This window comes from Salmo salar, chromosome ssa12 (assembly GCF_905237065.1).
Source record: "Salmo salar chromosome ssa12, Ssal_v3.1, whole genome shotgun sequence".
Lineage (NCBI taxonomy): Eukaryota > Metazoa > Chordata > Actinopteri > Salmoniformes > Salmonidae > Salmo > Salmo salar.
In genome coordinates, this window is record NC_059453.1 from 15,351,504 (window position 1) to 15,373,149 (window position 21,646).

The 21,646-nt window shown below is 45.4% G+C and overlaps 1 protein-coding gene across 1 annotated transcript; it reads right to left on the reverse strand.

Annotated features, from left to right (window-relative positions):
* Positions 1–70: 70 nt before the first annotated feature.
* LOC106564297 (Na(+)/H(+) exchange regulatory cofactor NHE-RF2) lies at positions 71–21,443 on the reverse strand. Its single transcript, XM_045690819.1, has 6 exons — positions 20,884–21,443; positions 17,974–18,279; positions 4,533–4,742; positions 3,540–3,693; positions 3,151–3,371; positions 71–2,662 (listed from the first exon to the last, which is right to left on the reverse strand). Exons 1-6 carry the CDS (start codon positions 21,088–21,090, stop codon positions 2,501–2,503), a joined length of 1,260 nt encoding a protein of 419 aa, XP_045546775.1. The 5' UTR covers positions 21,091–21,443; the 3' UTR covers positions 71–2,500.
* Positions 21,444–21,646: the final 203 nt, after the last annotated feature.

A 21,646-nucleotide genomic window follows, 5' to 3' on the forward strand; every position in this document is an offset into this window, starting at 1 on the left:
TACATTAAAACAACACATAACGACAGTGTTATACATTTATTTTGTCATTTTATTTCATATTAATGTCCAGTCCGCTTTGTGTTCATATAACAGCCTTAGTTACAGTAGATTCATATTTACAACTGGAGAGATGATCAAATTAAAAGTAACTTAGTTACAGTAGATACAAATTTACAACTAGAGAGATTATCAAATTAAAAGTAACTTAGTTACATTAGATTCATATTTAAAACTGGAGAGATGATCAAATTAAAAGTAAGGCCGGGATTCAATCCGATCACTCTTTGTCAGCTATTCACCTTTTAAAGGCAATGTTCCCGTGATCGCAGGAGACCGCATTCACGGCAAATTCTGCATATGTCGGCTCAATTGTTAATTACCTTTAAATGTCAAGCGTGCTACAACGCAGATCTAGCGCTGATCAGATTGAATCCTGGGACATCGGTCTGCACTGAAACTAGCTTAGCTTCATATCCAACTAGTCAATCAAACTAAAATGGATCCAGTTATTTATTCCTCTAAAAAGAGATGAATGTTTGAGGACAATGAAAGTGGGATACCACCACAAACAATAATAGGATTAAACAAATATAAACAAATCTAGAGCTTAACCTGGCTCCTCACATTTCTTCCTTCAACTCAGAGTTCTGTTCTGGACAGCAGAGACAGACAAAGATAACTGAGTGTGTCTTACTTTCTAACCAAATATTGTAACAGAATAAAAACCAAATATTTAAATACTAGAACACAGTTTGTAAACAAATTGCTAAAAATATCATAGAATAATATAACTCTGTCATAATCACATAAATAGTGTTTTTATCATAATGGCCAACCGTTCAGGCATTTGTTGGCCTACACATTGACACAAGTCTCTCTCTGCATTTTAGGCAACATTTATGCAGTAGAGTTCAATCAACCCAATGCAATGCAACCCAATTCCCTATCTTCCTCCTCTTGAGATTCTGGACTCTTTGTCTCTCTCTCTCTATCTCTATGTAACAGAGTTGTATTTGTAACCTCCCTGCCAGCCTCTCTACACGCGTGACGCCCATCGCACTCCTCTGAGTGTTTGTCTGTGTTTCTCAGCGTCAGACTCTCTTTATGTCACAGTCAGATGACTGATTCCTCCCCTCATTCTGTCCATCATTCAGACGTCTGTGTATATGACGTGATGTGGTTCCTATGTACCTAATCTATACATCTGAGAAGCTCGCTTCCATACTCTCAAAAGTGCTATGTAGAACAATTTGTCCTTGTAGAACCCACTGGAACCCTCTGGAAAAGCTCCCAGATAGAACCAGGTCAGGTTAGACGAAACCCCTTTAGGTTCCAAATAGCAGCCTTTGAAGAGTTCTATTTGGAGAGTTCTATTTGGAACAAGAGGTTCTATGTGGAACCAAAAAAGGGTTTAGTATGATCTGAAAAGAGTTCCGTCTGGAACTCTGGACAATAGTGGTCGGCATCGCAGTCTCGTGAGACCGTAGATTTATTGTGTCTTGGATCTGTGAGAGGAAGACTCGTGAAGTCCAATCTGTGAGAGGAAGACTCGGCCACAGGGGTCACGTCTGTAGGCCGGCCCGGATGTTGTGGTGTCCTGACGTTCTTACCTTAGTCAGTGAGATCTAATGAAACTAGGATCAGATCCTTCCCTATACATTTCATTGTATTCATTATGACATAAAAAAGTCAAACTGATCCTACATCAGAACTCCTACTTTGAGAAACTTTGTGGATACGGGCCCATATCTCAGTCTTTTGGGAAACATTCAAGCCTGTTTTCTGTGGAGGGTAAAGAGGTGGGGTTTGTGGTGGTTGGGCCAGTGAACGTTTCTTACAAGTTGCTGTAGGAGGAAAAAAAACTTTCAGGAAAGTCACTGCTCCGAGAAATATTTAGGAGCCATGGAAACAAGTGCCGAGTGTAACTGAGTCAATTATCCTGGCTAAATGAATCAACATGACTTATCCTCATCCTAAGGTACTGTGATAATCCATAGTAGGGGCATGTGGAGGTGTAGCAGACATGAGACGGTCATGGTTGCTCATGGTCACGTGATGCGGTAGCCCCGCTTGTGACTTCACAATAAGTGTTGGCCCTCAGACCATAGGGAATTTCCTCTTTGTCTAATAGTTAAGATGTTGGTTTGTCCTGTGGGAGACCAGGGTTCAAATCCTGCTGGGGACAGAGGCTTTCTGTGTTTTTCTCAGAATTGTTTAGGAGCCACCGCAGCCTTTTATCTTGATTGGCTGGTGAAGCTCTGTCACATGACACACCATAACGAATGTCAGCCGTGCGCAGCGGGCGGTTGTCCTATCGCCTCTGACCACAGAACATTGGCCGACATTTTCTATTCATTTCCCATGATGAAATCGTTTCCGGGCTGATGATCTACTGCGCACGGCCAACACTGGTTATGGTGTGTCCTTGTGACAGACCTTTACCAACCTTGAAGTACTTAAGAACATTGTTGTGAAGGTTCTGTGTGGTTCAGTGTGGTTCTCAGAAGTTGCTGAAGATCTCCTGTTTCTTGCTCCAGTCCATAGGGGGCGCTCTCTTCTTGCCGTGTTGGGCCCTCTCTTTGGCCTCGGCTGCCGTGGGGCTCAGATGCAGTCCACTGTCCAGGAACGGGTCCGAAACACGGCGCTCATAATCCTCAGGGACCTAGAGAGATACACGTACGCAGGCACGCACACACACAGGTATTCAGACACACGTATTATTTGAGTATTTAGTATTTTTAAAATACACAGCCCAAAACAAGTAATTTTATTTGAGTATTCTAATGGTTATTTGTAAAAACCAAATAGTCTACCAAATTGTATTTGAGAGTATTTTCAAATACTTCTATCAAATACTATTTTCAAATACCTGAGTTAAATGTATGGGAGTGTATTTGAGTATTTTCAAAATACATAAAAAATATTCAACTACTTGTCTTTTCAAATAGAATATATCTGAATACTTACTTTGAATGTATGTGAAAGTAACTGAGATATTTGAACCCAGTTCTGCACATATTACATACATGTTACATATTACATACAACAAACCATAAACTAGCTACAGGATATACACACACACACACACACACACACACACACACACACACACACACACACACACACACACACACACACACACACACACACCTGAATGCTCATATCTGAGCTGCTGAATTCTGATTGGGTAGTCGAGCCACGTGAGTACTGGAATGCTGAGCTCCCATTGGTCTGTGAATTGGGCGAGCCGTTTGTGATTGGCGAGCCCATCAGGGTGACGTTGATGATTGGTGGATCCATTGGAGGTAGGTCAGTGGTTGAAGAGGGGGTGGGTGGGGCGCTGTCTGTCATTGGCTCGTCCACATAGACCTCTGGAACGCAGGAACAAACCACATGAGCAACTTGACAAAATCCTTCGAGATGAAGAGATGAATCCTTCAAACTGAAATATGTTTGTGGTCATTAATGGTTTAGATGCAAATATGGATTTCTGTCCTTAAAAAGAGAGAGAGAGAAAAGAAAGACAGTCATCCTTTGACCTTTGACATGTGTGCTGGTGGGCGTGACCCCGAGCCTCTTGAACAGCTCGTCTGTTTCCGCGTCGACCACCAGGAGGCATGTCTCGTCCCCCCCGCCACGTATAAACGACACCACCTCTGAGTGTCTCAACGCCTCGATGTTCACTCCATTCACCTGGGGAGGAGAGGAGGATGCATGAATGGGTGAATGTTATTAGCCATATTTAATATCCTTATAGAGTTTATAGAGCTGATTCAAACATTTGCCTCCATTCACCTGAGGAGGAGTAGTTTTACAGGCAGACTTTGGAAATAACTATTTGTTCTTAACTGACCTGCATGAATCTCTGTCAGGTATCCCTAATCTCTGATTTATACATCTAGGACTGATTTTAAACTGGATTTGAAAATACTTGCTTTATTGCAAAATGTATACATTTTTTTGTGTGTGTGTCAATTGTGACAAAAAATGTATGTATATGATTACTACCATGTTGTTTTTTAGCAAATGACACAGAGCTGCAGTTACACAACCTGTCCAGCAGGTGGCACATGACTCCAGCCCCTGTGACTGGGATGGAAGCAGAGAGAGAAGGCAGTGATCTGTAATCTGATTCGTTAAGCTCCGTGGCAACTTTAATTTTGCATATCTCTCTCGCTCTCTCTCATCCTACACATTCCTACTGTGTCCTGAATCACACACACACAAATGCACTCCCACTCTCCCTGCCTCCCTCCATCCCTGCCTCCCTCCATCCCTCCCTCCATCTCTCCCTCTCACACTAACCCTACAGGGTAACCTAACCTGCCAAAGTCCATGTAATCAGCTCTTATCTAAGCTAATCTCATCTGTGTGTGTGTGTGTGTCTGAGGTAACACACACACACACACACACACACACACACACACACACACACACACACACACACACACACACACACACACACACACACACACACACACACACACACACACACACACAGACTGTCTCTCTCTCTCTCGATCTGGCCCTACCTCCACCAGCCTGTCCCGGGGTCTGAGGTCTGCATGTTGGGCGGGGGACCCGGGGTCCACGCTGCGTATGAACTGTCCTCGCCGTGTTCTGTCACTGTGCAGGTTGAACCCGTATCCCAGCTCCCCCTTCACCATGTGACACAGCCGGGGGAGGAGCTCCACCGTCGCCATGGGAAACTCTGTATCTAACGACGCTGTCTCCGATGGCAACTACAGAGAGAGAGACAGAGACAGAAAGAGAGAGAGGAAACACAATGAAAGAAAAAGTTTGACATTGTAATTTAAAATCTAAGTTCTAATTTGGATCAGTAGAGGTGGAACGTAACTCAAGAGTATTCTGATGACAGCTTTGAGATTGAAGACCATAACAAATAGACAGTGAGTGAAGACCATAACAGACAGACAGTGAGTGAAGACCATAACAGACAGACAGTGAGTGAAGACCATAACAGACAGACAGTGAGTGAAGACCATAAGACAGACAGTGAGAGAAGACCATAACAGACAGACAGCGAGTGAAGACCATAACAGACAGACAGTGAGTGAAGACCATAACAGACAGACGTGAGTGAAGACCATAAGACAGACAGTGAGAGAAGACCATAACAAACAGACAGTGAGTGAAGACCATAACAGACAGACAGTGAGTGAAGACCATAACAAACAGACAGTGAGTGAAGACCATAACAGACAGACAGTGAGCGAAGACCAGAACAAACAGACAGTGAGTGAAGACCATAACAGACAGACAGTGAGTGAAGACCATAACAGACAGACAGTGAGTGAAGACCATAACAAACAGACAGTGAGTGAAGACCAGAACAAACAGACAGTGAGTGAAGACCAGAACAAACAGACAGTGAGTGAAGACCATAACAAACAGACAGTGAGTGAAGACCATAACAAACAGACAGTGAGTGAAGACCATAACAGACAGACAGTGAGTGAAGACCATAACAGACAGACAGTGAGTGAAGACCATAACAAACAGACAGTGAGTGAAGACCAGAACAAACAGACAGTGAGTGAAGACCAGAACAAACAGACAGTGAGTGAAGACCATAACAAACAGACAGTGAGTGAAGACCATAAGACAGACAGTGAGTGAAGACCATAACAGACAGACAGTGAGTGAAGACCATAACAGACAGACAGTGAGTGAAGACCAGAACAAACAGACAGTGAGTGAAGACCATAACAAACAGACAGTGAGTGAAGACCATAACAAACAGACAGTGAGTGAAGACCATAACAAACAGACAGTGAGTGAAGACCAGAACAAACAGACAGTGAGTGAAGACCAGAACAAACAGACAGTGAGTGAAGACCATAACAAACAGACAGTGAGTGAAGACCATAAGACAGACAGTGAGTGAAGACCATAACAAACAGACAGTGAGTGAAGACCATAACAAACAGACAGTGAGTGAAGACCATAACAGACAGACAGTGAGTGAAGACCATAACAGACAGACAGTGAGTGAAGACCATAACAAACAGACAGTGAGTGAAGACCAGAACAAACAGACAGTGAGTGAAGACCAGAACAAACAGACAGTGAGTGAAGACCATAACAAACAGACAGTGAGTGAAGACCATAAGACAGACAGTGAGTGAAGACCATAAGACAGACAGTGAGTGAAGACCATAACAGACAGACAGTGAGTGAAGACCATAACAGACAGACAGTGAGTGAAGACCAGAACAAACAGACAGTGAGTGAAGACCAGAACAAACAGACAGTGAGTGAAGACCATAACAAACAGACAGTGAGTGAAGACCATAACAAACAGACAGTGAGTGAAGACCATAAGACAGACAGTGAGTGAAGACCAGAACAAACAGACAGTGAGTGAAGACCAGAACAAACAGACAGTGAGTGAAGACCAGAACAAACAGACAGTGAGTGAAGACCAGAACAAACAGACAGTGAGTGAAGACCATAACAAACAGACAGTGAGTAAAGACCAGAACAAACAGACAGTGAGTGAAGACCAGAACAAACAGACAGTGAGTGAAGACCATAAGACAGACAGTGAGTGAAGACCAGAACAAACAGACAGTGAGTGAAGACCATAACAAACAGACAGTGAGTGAAGACCATAAGACAGACAGTGAGTGAAGACCATAACAGACAGACAGTGGGTGAAGACCATAACAAACAGACAGTGAGTGAAGACCATAAGACAGACAGTGAGAGAAGACCATAACAGACAGACAGTGAGTGAAGACCATAACAAACAGACAGTGAGTGAAGACCATAAGACAGACAGTGAGAGAAGACCATAACAAACAGACAGTGAGTGAAGACCATAACAAACAGACAGTGAGTGAAGACCAGAACAAACAGACAGTGAGTGAAGACCAGAACAAACAGACAGTGAGTGAAGACCATAAGACAGACAGTGAGTGAAGACCATAACAAACAGACAGTGAGTGAAGACCATAACAAACAGACAGTGAGTGAAGACCATAAGACAGACAGTGAGTGAAGACCATAACAGACAGACAGTGGGTGAAGACCATAACAAACAGACAGTGAGTGAAGACCATAAGACAGACAGTGAGAGAAGACCATAACAGACAGACAGTGAGTGAAGACCATAACAAACAGACAGTGAGTGAAGACCATAAGACAGACAGTGAGAGAAGACCATAACAAACAGACAGTGAGTGAAGACCATAACAAACAGACAGTGAGTGAAGACCATAACAGACAGACAGTGAGTGAAGTTGTCAAAAGTTAAATCAGTAGCTATATAGATGTATATCTAAGTTATTAGTTCATCTGTTCAGATCTATTTCACTGAGACCCGACCGACCGACCGACCGACCCTCCCTCAGGCCCAGGGAAAGGGATGGATGGATCTGCCAGTGGTCTTTGTGTCCCAAATGGCAACCTATTCCCTATATAGTGCACTACTTTAGACCAGGGCCTATAGGGTGCCTTTTGGGACAGAGTTGAAACAGGGATAATGTCATGGTAATGTGATCAGTCTTCTATAAGCGTGACCCAGTACTCTCTGTGTGACTCCACCAGAATACCTGGAAACACACACACACACCTACACACATACACAATGTGGATGTGTGTGTCGCTGTCTGTCACAGTTTGTGCCAATGCAAACAAACCAGAACACCTTGATGACTGGTTGCCATGGCTGACAGGGTGTTTAAGGTAAGTTGGAGTGTTAATGCTTAAGGACATGGGGGGGGAGAGAGAGAGAGACTTCTGATGTCTTGGTTGGCCTCTTTATGTCCTCCCTACACCAGCTAAATACAGAACCATATACACACTCTATATCTGTCTCTGTCCTAATCAACCAACACACACCATCCCAAAACATCTATCTGGTTATAACATCAAACTGACCTCAAAAGCTCAAAGCCTGTCTATCTCCCTGGAGGGTATTTATTTGGGGGTCAACTGGGGAATATCTCTGAAGTCACAGTTTTCCATGGCAAGGAAGAGGAGGCTGAAGAGGAGGCTGAAGAGGAGGCTGAAGAGAAGGCTGAAAAGAAGGCTGAAGAGAAGGCTGAAGAGGAGGCTGAAGAGGAGGCTAAAGAGGAGGCTGAAGAGAAGGCTGAAGAGGAGGCTGAAGAGAAGGCTGAAGAGGAGGCTGAAGAGGAGGCTGAAGAGAAGGCTGAAGAGGAGGCTGAAGAGGAGGCTGAAGAGGAGGCTGAAGAGGAGGCTGAAGAGGAGGCTGAAGAGGAGGCTGAAGAGGAGGCTGAAGAGGAGGCTGAAGAGGAGGCTGAAGAGGAGGCTGAAGAGGAGGCTGAAGAGGAGGCTGAAGAGGAGGCTGAAGAGGAGGCTGAAGAGGAGTCTGAAGAGGAGGCTGAAGAGGAGTCTGAAGAGGAGGCTGAAGAGGAGGCTGAAGAGGAGGCTGAAGAGGAGGCTGAAGAGGAGGCTGAAGAGAAGGCTGAAGAGGAGGCTGAAGAGGAGGCTGAAGAGAAGGCTGAAGAGGAGGCTGAAGAGGAGGCTGAGTCAGGATTAGATGTGAGATGAGGGTCAGGGTTAAATTAGTTTCCTGCAGCAACGGAATTAGAAGTCTAGATAATGGCTGTTGGAGTTGGAGGTGAAAGATCAGCCCGTAATAGATACCAGTAACCAGAAAGTCAGATTGATCAGCCGGTAACCAGACAGCCAGATTGATCAGCCGGAAACCAGACAGCCAGATTGATCAGCCGGTAACCAGACAGTCAGATTGATCAGCCGGTAACCAGACAGTCAGATTGATCAACCGGTAACCAGACAGCCAGATTGATCAGCCGGTAACCAGACAGTCAGATTGATCAACCGGTAACCAGACAGTCAGATTGATCAGCCGGTAACCAGACAGTCAGATTGATCAACCGGTAACCAGACAGCCAGATTGATCAACCGGTAACCAGACAGCCAGATTGATCAGCCGGTAACCAGACAGCCAGATTGATCAACCGGTAACCAGACAGTCAGATTGATCAACCGGTAACCAGACAGTCAGATTGATCAGCCAGTACTGGAGCAGAGTGTTCCTATGAAGATAACAGTCTGGTTATGTAATGCAATAAGGGCGTCTGCCAGGATAACACAATATGCTACGGAACAATGCACGCTGTGTGTGGGTGTGTGGGTGTGTGTTTGTGCCACAGAACAATGCACTTTGACTAGAGTATATCAGTCATCTGTGATAGACATAACATACGTAACATCACACAATGGAGTTTTATGGGACAACGTGTGTGTGTGTGTGTGTGTCTGCAGACAAATGAAAAGCATTAGGCATAGAGGTGTTGACCATCACATGGTGATTAATTTCAACAAATACACTGTCTCTGTAATCCCTCTAACTAAGCCATAATGTCTCTGTAATCCCTCTAACTAAGCCATAATGTCTCTGTAATCCCTCTAACTAAGCCATTCTGTCTCTGTAATCCCTCTAACTAAGCCATTCTGTCTCTGTAATCCCTCTAACTAAGCCATTCTGTCTCTGTAATCCCTCTAACTAAGCCATTCTGTCTCTGTAATCCCTCTAAACCATACTGTCTCTGTAATCCCTCTAACTAAACCATACTGTCTCTGTAATCCCTCTAACTAAACCATTCTGTCTCTGTAATCCCTCTAACTAAGCCATTCTGTCTCTGTAATCCCTCTAACTAAACCATACTGTCTCTGTAATCCCTCTAACTAAACCATACTGTCTCTGTAATCCCTCTAACTAAACCATTCTGTCTCTGTAATCCCTCTAACTAAGCCATTCTGTCTCTGTAATCCCTCTAACTAAGCCATTCTGTCTCTGTAATCCCTCTAACTAAGCCATTCTGTCTCTGTAATCCCTCTAACTAAACCATACTGTCTCTGTAATCCCTCTAACTAAACCATTCTGTCTCTGTAATCCCTCTAACTAAACCATTCTGTCTCTGTAATCACTCTAACTAAGCCAACTTCATACGGGTTTCAATCAGAGGCACATAGCACTTGCCATTTAAAAGTACTTTCTGATTTGAGCTGAAATCTGCAGCGTTTATGGTGAATATGACCTCATTAACGGTAGTTGAATGCACTCGTCGCCAACATGCCATATACAGTGCATTCGGAAAGTATTCGGATCCCTTGACTTAAACCTTTTGTTACGTTACAGCCTTATTCTAAAATTCCCCTCATCAATCTACACACAATACTCCATTATGACAAAGCAAAAACAGGTTCTTATACATTTTTGCAAATGTATTTAAAAAAAAACCTGAAATATCACATTTACATAAGTATTCAGAGCCTTTACTCAGTACTTTGTTGACGCACCTTTGGCAGCGATTACAGCCTTGAGTCTTCTTGGGTATGATGCTACAAGCTTGGCACACCTGTATTTGGGGAGTTTCTCCCATTCTTCCCTGCAGATCCTCTCAAGCTCTGTCAGGTTGGATGAGGAGTGGCTCTGTCAGGTTGGATGAGGAGTGGCTCTGTCAGGTTGGATGAGGAGTGGCTCTGTCAGGTTGGATGAGGAGTGGCTCTGTCAGGTTGGATGAGGAGTGGCTCTGTCAGGTTGGATGAGGAGTGGCTCTGTCAGGTTGGATGAGGAGTGGCTCTGTCAGGTTGGATGAGGAGTGGCTCTGTCAGGTTGGATGAGGAGTGGCTCTGTCAGGTTGGATGAGGAGTGGCTCTGTCAGGTTGGATGAGGAGTGGCTCTGTCAGGTTGGATGGGGAGCGTCGCTGCACAGATATTTTCAGGTCTCTTCAGAGATGTTAGATCGGGTTCAAGTCCGGGCTCTGGCTGGGCCACACAAGGACATTCAGAGACTTGTCCTGAAGCCACTCCTGCGTTGTCTTGGCTGTGTGCTTAGGGTTGTTGTCCTGTTGGAAGGTGAACCTTCGCCCCAGTCTGAGGTCCTGAGCGCTCTGGAGCAGGTTTTCATCAAGGATCTCTCTGTACTTTGCTATGTTCATCTTTCTCTCGATCCTGACTAGTCTCCCAGTCCCTGCCGCTGAAAAACATCCCCACAGCATGATGCTGCCACTACCATGCTTCACCGTAGGGATGGTGCCAGGTTTCCTCCAGACGTGATGCTTGGCATTCAGGCCAAAGAGTTCAATCTTGGTTTCATCAGACCAGAGAATCTTGTTTCTCATGGTCTGAGAGTCTTTAGGTGCCTTTTGGCAAATTCCAAGTGGGCTGTCATGTGCCTTTTACTGAGGAGTGGCTTCCGTCTGGCCACTCTACCATAAAGGCCTGATTGGTGGAGTGCGTTGTCCTTCTGGAAGGTTCTCCCATCTCCACAGAGGAACTCTGGAGCTCTGTCAATTTCGAGTCTCATAGCAAAGGGTCTGAATACTTATGTAAATAAGGTATTTCTGTTTTCGCTTTGTCATTATCGGGTATTGTGTGTAGATAGATTATTTATTTATTATTTATTTTATTTATTTATTTCACCTTGATGAGGTAAAACATGAATTGAATCAATTTTAGAATAAGGCTGTAACGAAACAAACACCTTGAAAAAGTCAATACTTTTTCTTTTTTTTAATACTTTCCGAATGCACTGTAGATGTGAACTAGGCCACAGACAGGGGAACATGGATATAGCAACACTTGTGTGTGTCTGTCTGTGTTACCAGTCTGTTAAACAACGCCCTTCCTCCTGCTTCATTTCATCTCAGAGTGTATTGTAGAAGCTACAGTACAGTATGTATGTCATCTGATAGGGCTGCATCAGTTCACCAGTAGTGACTTAACACCCTTCACACCTCCACAGGTAGGCCTACAGGGTGAAGAACATGCAAACAGTAGACAAAAGGAGAGAGGATGTGTGTGTGTGTGTGTGTGTGTGTGTGTGTGTGTGTGTGTGTGTGTGTGTGTGTGTGTGTGTGTGTGTGTGTGTGTGTGTGTGTGTTGTCGACAGAGAATGAGCAAGAAAAGGAGAAAGGGGGGAGAAATATCTGCTCAGTTTAAATGCCTGTAGAATGTTGGGCCACCCACCACAGTTTGAATACCTGTAGAATGCTGGGCCACCCACCACAGTTTGAATACTGTAGAACGCTGGGCCACCCACCACAGTTTGAATACCTGTAGAATGCTGGGCCACCCACCACAGTTTGAATGCCTGTAGAATGCTGGGCCACCCACCACAGTTTGAATACCTGTAGAATGCTGGGCCACCCACCACAGTTTGAATACCTGTAGAATGCTGGGCCACCCACCACAGTTTGAATACTGTAGAACGCTGGGCCACCCACCACAGTTTGAATACCTGTAGAATGCTGGGCCACCCACCACAGTTTGAATGCCTGTAGAATGCTGGGCCACCCACCACAGTTTGAATACCTGTAGAATGCTGGGCCACCCACCACAGTTTGAATACCTGTAGAATGCTGGGCCACCCACCACAGTTTGAATACCTGTAGAACGCTGGGCCACCCACCACAGTTTGAATAACTGTAGAACGCTGGGCCACCCACCGCAGTTTGAATACCTGTAGAACGCTGGGCCACCCACCACAGTTTGAATACCTGTAGAACGCTGGGCCACCCACCACAGTTTGAATACCTGTAGAACGCTGGGCCACCCACCACAGTTTGAATACTGTAGAACGCTGGGCCACCCACCACAGTTTGAATACCTGTAGAATGCTGGGCCACCCACCACAGTTTGAATGCCTGTAGAATGCTGGGCCACCCACCACAGTTTGAATACCTGTAGAATGCTGGGCCACCCACCACAGTTTGAATACCTGTAGAATGCTGGGCCACCCACCACAGTTTGAATACCTGTAGAACGCTGGGCCACCCACCACAGTTTGAATACCTGTAGAATGCTGGGCCACCCACCACAGTTTGAATACCTGTAGAACGCTGGGCCACCCACCACAGTTTGAATACCTGTAGAATGCTGGGCCACCCACCACAGTTTGAATACCTGTAGAATGTTGGGCCACCCACCACAGTTTGAATGCCTGTAGAATGTTGGGCCACCCACAACAGTTTGAATACCTGTAGAATGCTGGGCCACCCACCACAGTTTGAATACCTGTAGAATGCTGGGCCACCCACCACAGTTTGAATGCCTGTAGAATGCTGGGCCACCCACCACAGTTTGAATACTGTAGAATGTTGGGCCACCCACCACAGTTTGAATGCCTGTAGAATGTTGGGCCACCCACCAGTTTGAATACCTGTAGAATGTTGGGCCACCCACCACAGTTTGAATACCTGTAGAATGCTGGGCCACCCACCACAGTTTGAATACCTGTAGAATGTTGGGCCACCCACAACAGTTTGAATACTTGTAGAATGCTGGGCCACCCACCACAGTTTGAATACCTGTAGAATGTTGGGCCACCCACCACAGTTTGAATACCTGTAGAATGCTGGGCCACCCACCACAGTTTGAATACCTGTAGAATGCTGGGCCACCCACCACAGTTTGAATACTGTAGAACGCTGGGCCACCCACCACAGTTTGAATACTGTAGAACGCTAACCCTAACCCACCACCATATTCCCTATTTAGTGCAATACTTTTGACCAGGGTCCATAGGTTAAAAGTAGTGCACTATATAAGGATTAGTGACGTGTAGTTCGTGAATGATTCCTTCTATTTGAACGACTCTTTTTACTGACTCGAGAGTCATGATTCGTTTTTCTGAGTGACTTGTTCATTTTAGTCGGTCGTTTGACCTGCTTGTGCTGGCTGCAATGAGTCCTACAGGTGCATGAAAAGCCCGTTTCTGCTTGATCTGGAGGCTCTGTATGGAGGGTGTAACACAAAAGCGGAGCCTCCAGAGGCCAAATTGAGCTCCATCCCGCGTCGATGTTGTAACAATGTGGAGCTTTGCATTGACATGATTGGTTGAACTTAGGTCGGGGTGGGAGCTCCTGTATAAACGCAAACTCACTTCCTTGACAACAGCTCTGCTCAACAGCTGAAGAAGTATGAGTACCCTGACTTTTGCAGAGTGTATCACCGTAAGTGCTGCACGGCCAATGCAGACACTGACCAGGCAGCGGCTCTAACACAGGCTCCTTTGGCTCAGCGGCTGGAGTTTATATCTCAGTGCTCCAGAGACGTGCTCCAACCAACTGTCTGTCATATTTACGCGCAGGAAAATAGATCATGAGAAGAAACCTACGTGTTTAGAACTGAAAAGGTGCAAGAATTAATGCAATTAATTGATTATTGAATGTTTTGATGGACACCGTTTTGTAGAACCAAAACATACACAGCCTCTGCTCAACAAACTCAATAACTAATCTTTCTGGGGAGGCTGCAGTTCGCGAACGACTTTACCACTTTGTCCGGCTACCCAGACTACTTGCTCCGGTCCAAACGCTATGCCACGCCTATGGACGTTACTTCTCCGCAATGAGAAAGTATGTAGCGAAAGACAGAGCAGCGGAAGAGTCGTCAGGCTACCAATCACCCGGCAGTCAAACAATGCATTCCGCCAAGAGTCGTTCACAATCTAGTCCGGTTTCAAATGTATCAATAAATAATCGTACTTGTATGCCCAGCAATCAACAAAAGTACATTGTTTAAAGCACACGTTTACAAATCTCAGCCACAAACGACCGCTCCAATAAGCCCCCTATGGTGAACTAGAGGATTGTAGAATCATGACTCTTTCGTGTTTTCTATTCGCCGGTAACGGGGCCTGCAAACTCTGAGCATTACTGCCTCAAATGAATGAAATATTCGTTATTTTGATTAAAAGATCTTAGTTAGTAAAAAGAGCCAAACTTCTCATCCCTATAACAGGGATCTTTAGTATTGGGGATTTGGGGTCCTAAAGGACAAGGGTTTGGACCGGAGCCTGACCAGGTGATCAAAGGAACAACAAAGCACTGAGGTTCTAAAGGACATTATGACACCTGAGATCTTTGGAGAAAAAAACCCCTGTATCCTTTCAAATATCTCTGTACATGGACACAAACCAGTTTTAAATGTAGCAGATTGTGATTGGGTTATATTGTCACCTTGGGAACAGAGAGGCTTGAAGTTAGCAGAGAGACACAAAAGTATTGAGAGTATTTTTTGCTGACATGTCAAAAAGGGGTGGTGAGTGATGGGTGCTGTGAGAACAGGTACCATGGACAGACTGTGTATCTGACCTGCTCTAGTCCATGGACAGACTGTGTGTTTCTGACCTGCTCTAGTCCATGGACAGACTGTGTGTATCTGACCTGCTCTAGTCCATGGACAGACTGTGTGTATCTGACCTGCTCTAGTCCATGGACAGACTGTGTGTTTCTGACCTGCTCTAGTCCATGGACAGACTGTGTGTTTCTGACCTGCTCTAGTCCATGGACAGACTGTGTGTATCTGACCTGCTCTAGTCCATGGACAGACTGTGTGTATGTGACCTGCTCTAGTCCATGGACAGACTGTGTGTATCTGACCTGCTCTAGTCCATGGACAGACTGTGTGTATCTGACCTGCTCTAGTCCATGGACAGACTGTGTATGTGACCTGCTCTAGTCCATGGACAGACTGTGTATCTGACCTGCTCTAGTCCATGGACAGACTGTGTATCTGACCTGCTCTAGTCCATGGACAGACTGTGTATCTGACCTGCTCTAGTCCATGGACAGACTGTGTATCTGACCTGCTCTAGTCCATCGACAGACTGTGTGTATGTGACCTGCTCTAGTCCATGGACAGACTGTGTATCTGACCTGCTCTAGTCCATGGACAGACTGTGTGTATCTGACCTGCTCTAGTTCATGGACAGACTGTGTGTATCTGACCTGCTCTGGTCCATGGACAGACTGTGTGTATCTGACCTGCTCTAGTCCATGGACAGACTGTGTGTATCTGACCTGCTCTAGTCCATGGACAGACTGTGTGTATCTGACCTGCTCTGGTCCATGGACAGACTGTGTGTATCTGACCTGCTCTAGTCCATGGACAGACTGTGTGTATCTGACCTGCTCTAGTCCATGGACAGACTGTGTGTATCTGACCTGCTCTAGTCCATGGACAGACTGTGTGTATGTGACCTGCTCTAGTCCATGGACAGACTGTGTGTATCTGACCTGCTCTGGTCCATGGACAGACTGTGTGTATCTGACCTGCTCTAGTCCATGGACAGACTGTGTGTATCTGACCTGCTCTAGTCCATGGACAGACTGTGTGTATCTGACCTGCTCTAGTCCATGGACAGACTGTGTGTATCTGACCTGCTCTAGTCCATGGACAGACTGTGTGTATGTGACCTGCTCTAGTCCATGGACAGACTGTGTGTATCTGACCTGCTCTGGTCCATGCCTGACGGCTGATTCCCTCTAACTCTGATCTCTCCTAAACAACACAGGTGTGTTTGACCGCAGAGTGGGAGGTAGAATAAGATAGAGAGAGTGTGTGTGTGTGTGTGTGTGTGTGTGTGTGTGTGTGTGTGTGTGTGTGTGTGTGTGTGTGTGTGTGTGTGTGTGTGTGTGTGTGTGTGTGTGTGTGTGTGTGTGTGTGTGTGTGTGTGTGTGTGTGTGTGTGTGTGTGTGTGTGTGTGTGTGTGTGTGTGTGTGTGTGTGTGTGTGTACCAACACAGATAACAGCCTCGCTGCTCGTTCATTCACTAGCAGAAATAGACGCCTGTCCAATTGAAGCACTGGTTAGTAGAATGGATAGGATTTAAACAGATTCCAATTCAGGCACTGGTCACAGTATGTAGGATTTAAACCAATCACAGCCCACCAGGTGCCTGTCTGATCCTGATTACATGACAGGTAAAACAACACTGTCCTCTTCCCTCCTTTTCCCTCCTCTCCTATTCCCTCCTCTCCTCTCCTCTCCCCTCCTCTCATGTCTGTCTGTCTGTCTATATTTATCTCAACTGGGTCAGACCAGTTTACCATCTGTTTCTCCTGACCAATTCACTCTCCTCCTCTCAGAGTACACAGTGAATTCCCATATTCATAAAGTGTCTCAAAGTAGGAGTGCTGATCTAATATCAGTTTCACCTTGTTTTTTTTGGTCTTTTTACCCACTTTCTCCCCAATTGGTAGTTACAGTCTTGTCCCATCGCTGCAATTGCCCTATGAACTCGAGATAGGTGAAGGTCAAGAGCCATGCGTCCTCCGAATCACGACTCCGCCAAGCTGCACTGCTTCTTGACACACTGCTCGTTTAACCCGGAAGCCAGCCTCACCAATGTGTCAGAGGAAACACCGTACAGCTGGTGACCTAAGTCAGCTTGCACGTGCACTGCCCACCACAAGGAGTTGCTAGAGTGCGATGGGACAAGGAAATCCCGGCCGGCCAAACCCTCCCCTAACCCGGACGACACTGGGCCAATTGTGCTCCGTCTCATGGGTCTCCCGGTCACGGAGACCCATGAGTGATACCTAAAAACCGCTGCGCCACTCGGGAGATAAGTTTCACTTTTTTAGATTATAATGAATAAGACTACAAGGACAGGTGGGGACCTGATCTGGGATCAGTTTAGCCTTTTAGATTATAATGAATAAGACTACAAGGACAGGTGGGGACCTGATCTAGGATCAGTTTAGCCTTTTAGATTATAATGAATAAGACTACAAGGACAGGTGGGGACCTGATCTAGGATCAGTTTAGCCTTTTAGATTATAATGAATAAGACTACATGGACAGGTGGGGACCTGATCTAGGATCAGTTTAGCCTTTTAGATTATAATGAATAAGACTACATGGACAGGTGGGGACCTGATCCTTGATCAGCACTCCAACTCCAAGACACTCTTATCCAAAGTGGTTACAGTAGTGTGTCTATAAATTTGCATACTGGCCCCCCCCGTGGGAATCAAACCCACAGCCCTGGCCTTGCAAGCACCATGCTCTACCACCTGATCCACACAGGACCCACAGCCCTGGCCTTGCAAGCACCATGCTCTACCATTTCTAGGTTCACTAGAAATGAAATACAACTGTTTTTGTGCTTAGAGAGTGACCAAGTATCCCCACTGAATAGATACCATCTACCTTACCACATCACCTACCCTTTTCTTGGTGCCAATCATCAGGCTTGACGTCGGCGATCGTGTATCCATCCTTCTGGGTGAGGCAGAGGTGTGTTTGAGTGCTTTAGTGAGGATGTGTATGGGTGAGGGTGAGAGGACTTCCCCCTGGGCTACAGGGGAGGCTGAGGGGGAGGTGAAGGGGGAGGGCCGGGGAGAGAGATTGCCCATCTCAACGGCGAGGTCCTCTGTGCAGGCCAGCCCGTGACCACGCAGGTAATCATCTGTCTCTTTGTCGATGACCAGCAACCTGGTACGATGCTCCACTGCTCTGATACGATACACTACCTAGAGGGAAGAGGGTGATGGAGACAGCAACACAATTAGACCCAACCAAATCATGACAAAACAAAAAGATCATTACTTGACACATTGGAAAGAATTAACAAAAAAAACAGAGCAAACTAGAATGCTATTTGGCCGTAAACAGAGAGTATACAGTGGCAGAATACCTGACCACTGTGACTGACCCAAATTTAAGCTGCAATTCCTAACCTCCTGCCAAGTGTATGACCATATTAGAGACACATATTTCCCTCAGATTACACAGACACACAAAGAATTCGAAAACAAACCAGATTCTGATAAACTCTCATATCTACTGGGTGAAATACCACAGTGTGCCATCACAGCAGCAAGATGTGTGACCTGTTGCCACAAGAAAAGGGCAACCAGTGAAGAACAAATACCATTGTAAACACAACCCATATTTATGTTTATTTATTTTCCCTTTTGTACATTAACCACTTGTAAATCATTACAACACTGTATATATACATAATATGACATTTGAAATGTCTTTATTCTTTTGAAACTTCTGTATGTTAAATGTTTACTGTTCATTTTTATTGTTTATTTCACTTTTGCATATTATCTACTTCACTTGCTTTGGCAATGTTAACATATGTTTCCCCATGACAATAAAACCCCTTAAATTGATTTGAATTGAATTGAGAGAGAGGAGGGGAGAGAGGGAGGAGAGGAGAGAGGATAGATATAGGGAGAAAATGAGAGAGGAGAGGAGAGATATAGGGAGAAAAAGAGAGGAGGGGAGAGAGAGAGGAGGGGAGAGAGGAGAGATATAGGGAGAAAAAGAGAGAGGAGGGGAGAGAGAGAGGAGGGGAGAGAGGATAGATATAGGGAGAAAAAGAGAGAGGAGGGGAGAGAGAGAGGAGGGGAGAGAGGAGAGATATAGGGAGAAAAAGAGAGAGGAGGGGAGAGAGAGAGGAGGGGAGAGAGGAGAGATATAGGGAGAAAAAGAGAGAGGAGGGGAGAGAGAGAGGAGGGGAGAGAGGAGAGATATAGGGAGAAAAAGAGAGAGGGAGGAGGGGAGAGAGGAGAGATATAGGGAGAAAAAGAGAGAGGGAGGAGGGGAGAGAGGAGAGATATAGGGAGAAAAAGAGAGAGGGAGGAGGGGAGAGAGGAGAGATATAGGGAGAAAAAGAGCGAGGGGGATAAATTATTAACTGCTTTCATATTTTTGTTGAACCGTTCACAGTCATGTCAATAAAGCACAAATTGTGAGAGGGAGTGACAGATGGATTAGAGAGAGAGTGAGGAAAAACAATGGAGAGGAAAGTAAGGAGGAGAGAGAGAGAGATGAAAAGGAGAATGAGAAGATATTTTAGATGAGTTGAGGAATAATGACAGAGCCACCAGAGGGGTGGTGGCAGAGGACAAGGAAGAAGGGAGAGAGAGAGAAAGAGAGAGTAATGGGTTAACATGGAGAGTAGGGTTGTCAATTCCATTTCAATTAAGAAAGTAAAGCAAATTCCAATTCCAAATTTTCCTCATTGAAAAGCATTGAAGAGAATTAGAATTTCAGTGCAGCCTACTTCCGTAATGGGCTGGAATTGAACTGGAATTGACCCCAACCCTGCTGGAGACAGGGGTAGTTAAAGGGTTAAAAGGTGATCCGACCACATCTCGGGCAAATAGCTGTTGGTGTGACAACCTCAACCCAGTTTCAAAGACCTGAGTTTGTTTTTAACACGACTAACACACATAGTCCCAGCTCCACAATACCTTCCATTGATTCCCATAACAATAAGGACTCATTTCACCCAGTTCACTGTCCATCCCCTAAGGCTACGGGAAGTAGTCTGTGATGTCTTTTCCGTTATGTGTCGGACCTCAGGAAAACTAGATGTTGACGTCGGCTAAATGGGATCTAATCACATCTAAATCTTAAGTGGGCAAACAGGTAGAAGGTAACCTGTTGTCTGTGGTTCACACGCATACTGTAACACACACACACACACACACACACACACACACACACACACACACACACACACACACACACACACACACACACACACACACACACACACACACACACACACACTCGAGTCGCACTCACACACACACACACTCACACACACAGAGAGACAGAAGAGAGAGAATACCTAAAAACTGTGACTGACCAAAAACGAAGGAAAGCTTTGACTATGTACAGATTCAGTGAGCATAGCCTTGCTATTGAGAAAGGCCACTGTAGGCAGACCTGGCTCTCAAGGGAAGACAGGCTATGTGCACACTGCCCACAAAATGAGGTGGAAACTGAGCTGCACTTCCTGCACTTTCTTCCACAAGAAAAGGGCAACAAGTGAAGCACAAACACCATTGTAAATACAGCTCATATTTATGTTTATTTATTTTCCCTTTTGTACTTCAACTATTTGCACATCATTACAACACTGTACATACCCATAATGTAACATTTGAAATGTATCTATTATTTTGGAACTTTCGTGAGTGAAATGATTACTGTTCATTTCTGATTATTTCACTTTTGTTTATCTATTTCACTTGCTTTGGCAATGTAAACATATGTTTCCCATGCTGATAAAACCCTTGAATTGAAATTGAATTGAGAGAGAAAGCACTCACTTGATGGTGCGTCTCTTCCTCCACGTTTTCCCCGTTCACTTCCACGACCCGATCCCCCGCGCGCAGCCCCGAAAGCTCCGCGGACGAACCGGGTTCCACTTTCCGTATGAACTGTCCGCCTTTATTCCGCTCGCCGTGAAGGTGAAAGCCGTAGCCGCGCGGCCCTTTCGTTAGGAAACAAAGCCGTGGTCTCAGCTCCCACTCCATTCTATCGAATGTCCGTGTGAAAAATCTAGAGTCCGATGAAAATGTAAAGTTCCTCAAACCGGGAACCAGGTTAGGTTAAGCTACCTATCCCAGGTAGGACAGGAGTTTCAGTCCGAAGGAACGATCACAGACATCCGCGGCCCAAAACTCCCCTTTCACCATGATGATGCGCACTGGTGTGACTGTGCTGAACACGGACAAAAGTATCCAAACCACAAAGTAAAAAGAAAGAAACGTTGGCTACTCAAAAGGAGGAGAGATGTCAATCAATCCGAAATAGCAGCATACAGTCTAACACTAACCCTACAGTCCCCGGGGCTGGAAAAACGATAACCGTAAAGTTGTTCAACTAGGACACTGTCGTTAGTTAAATTACCGTAGATTACCTCGAGCCTACCCGAGGGTTTATCCAGAAGATCAGAGATTAAGGAATAGCTGCTTCACACACACACACAGTAGCCTAAATCCCCGTGTGTGTGTGTGTGTGTGTGTGTGTGTGTGTGTGTGTGTGTGTGTGTGTGTGTGTGTGTGTGTGTGTGTGTGTGAAGGCGATCCT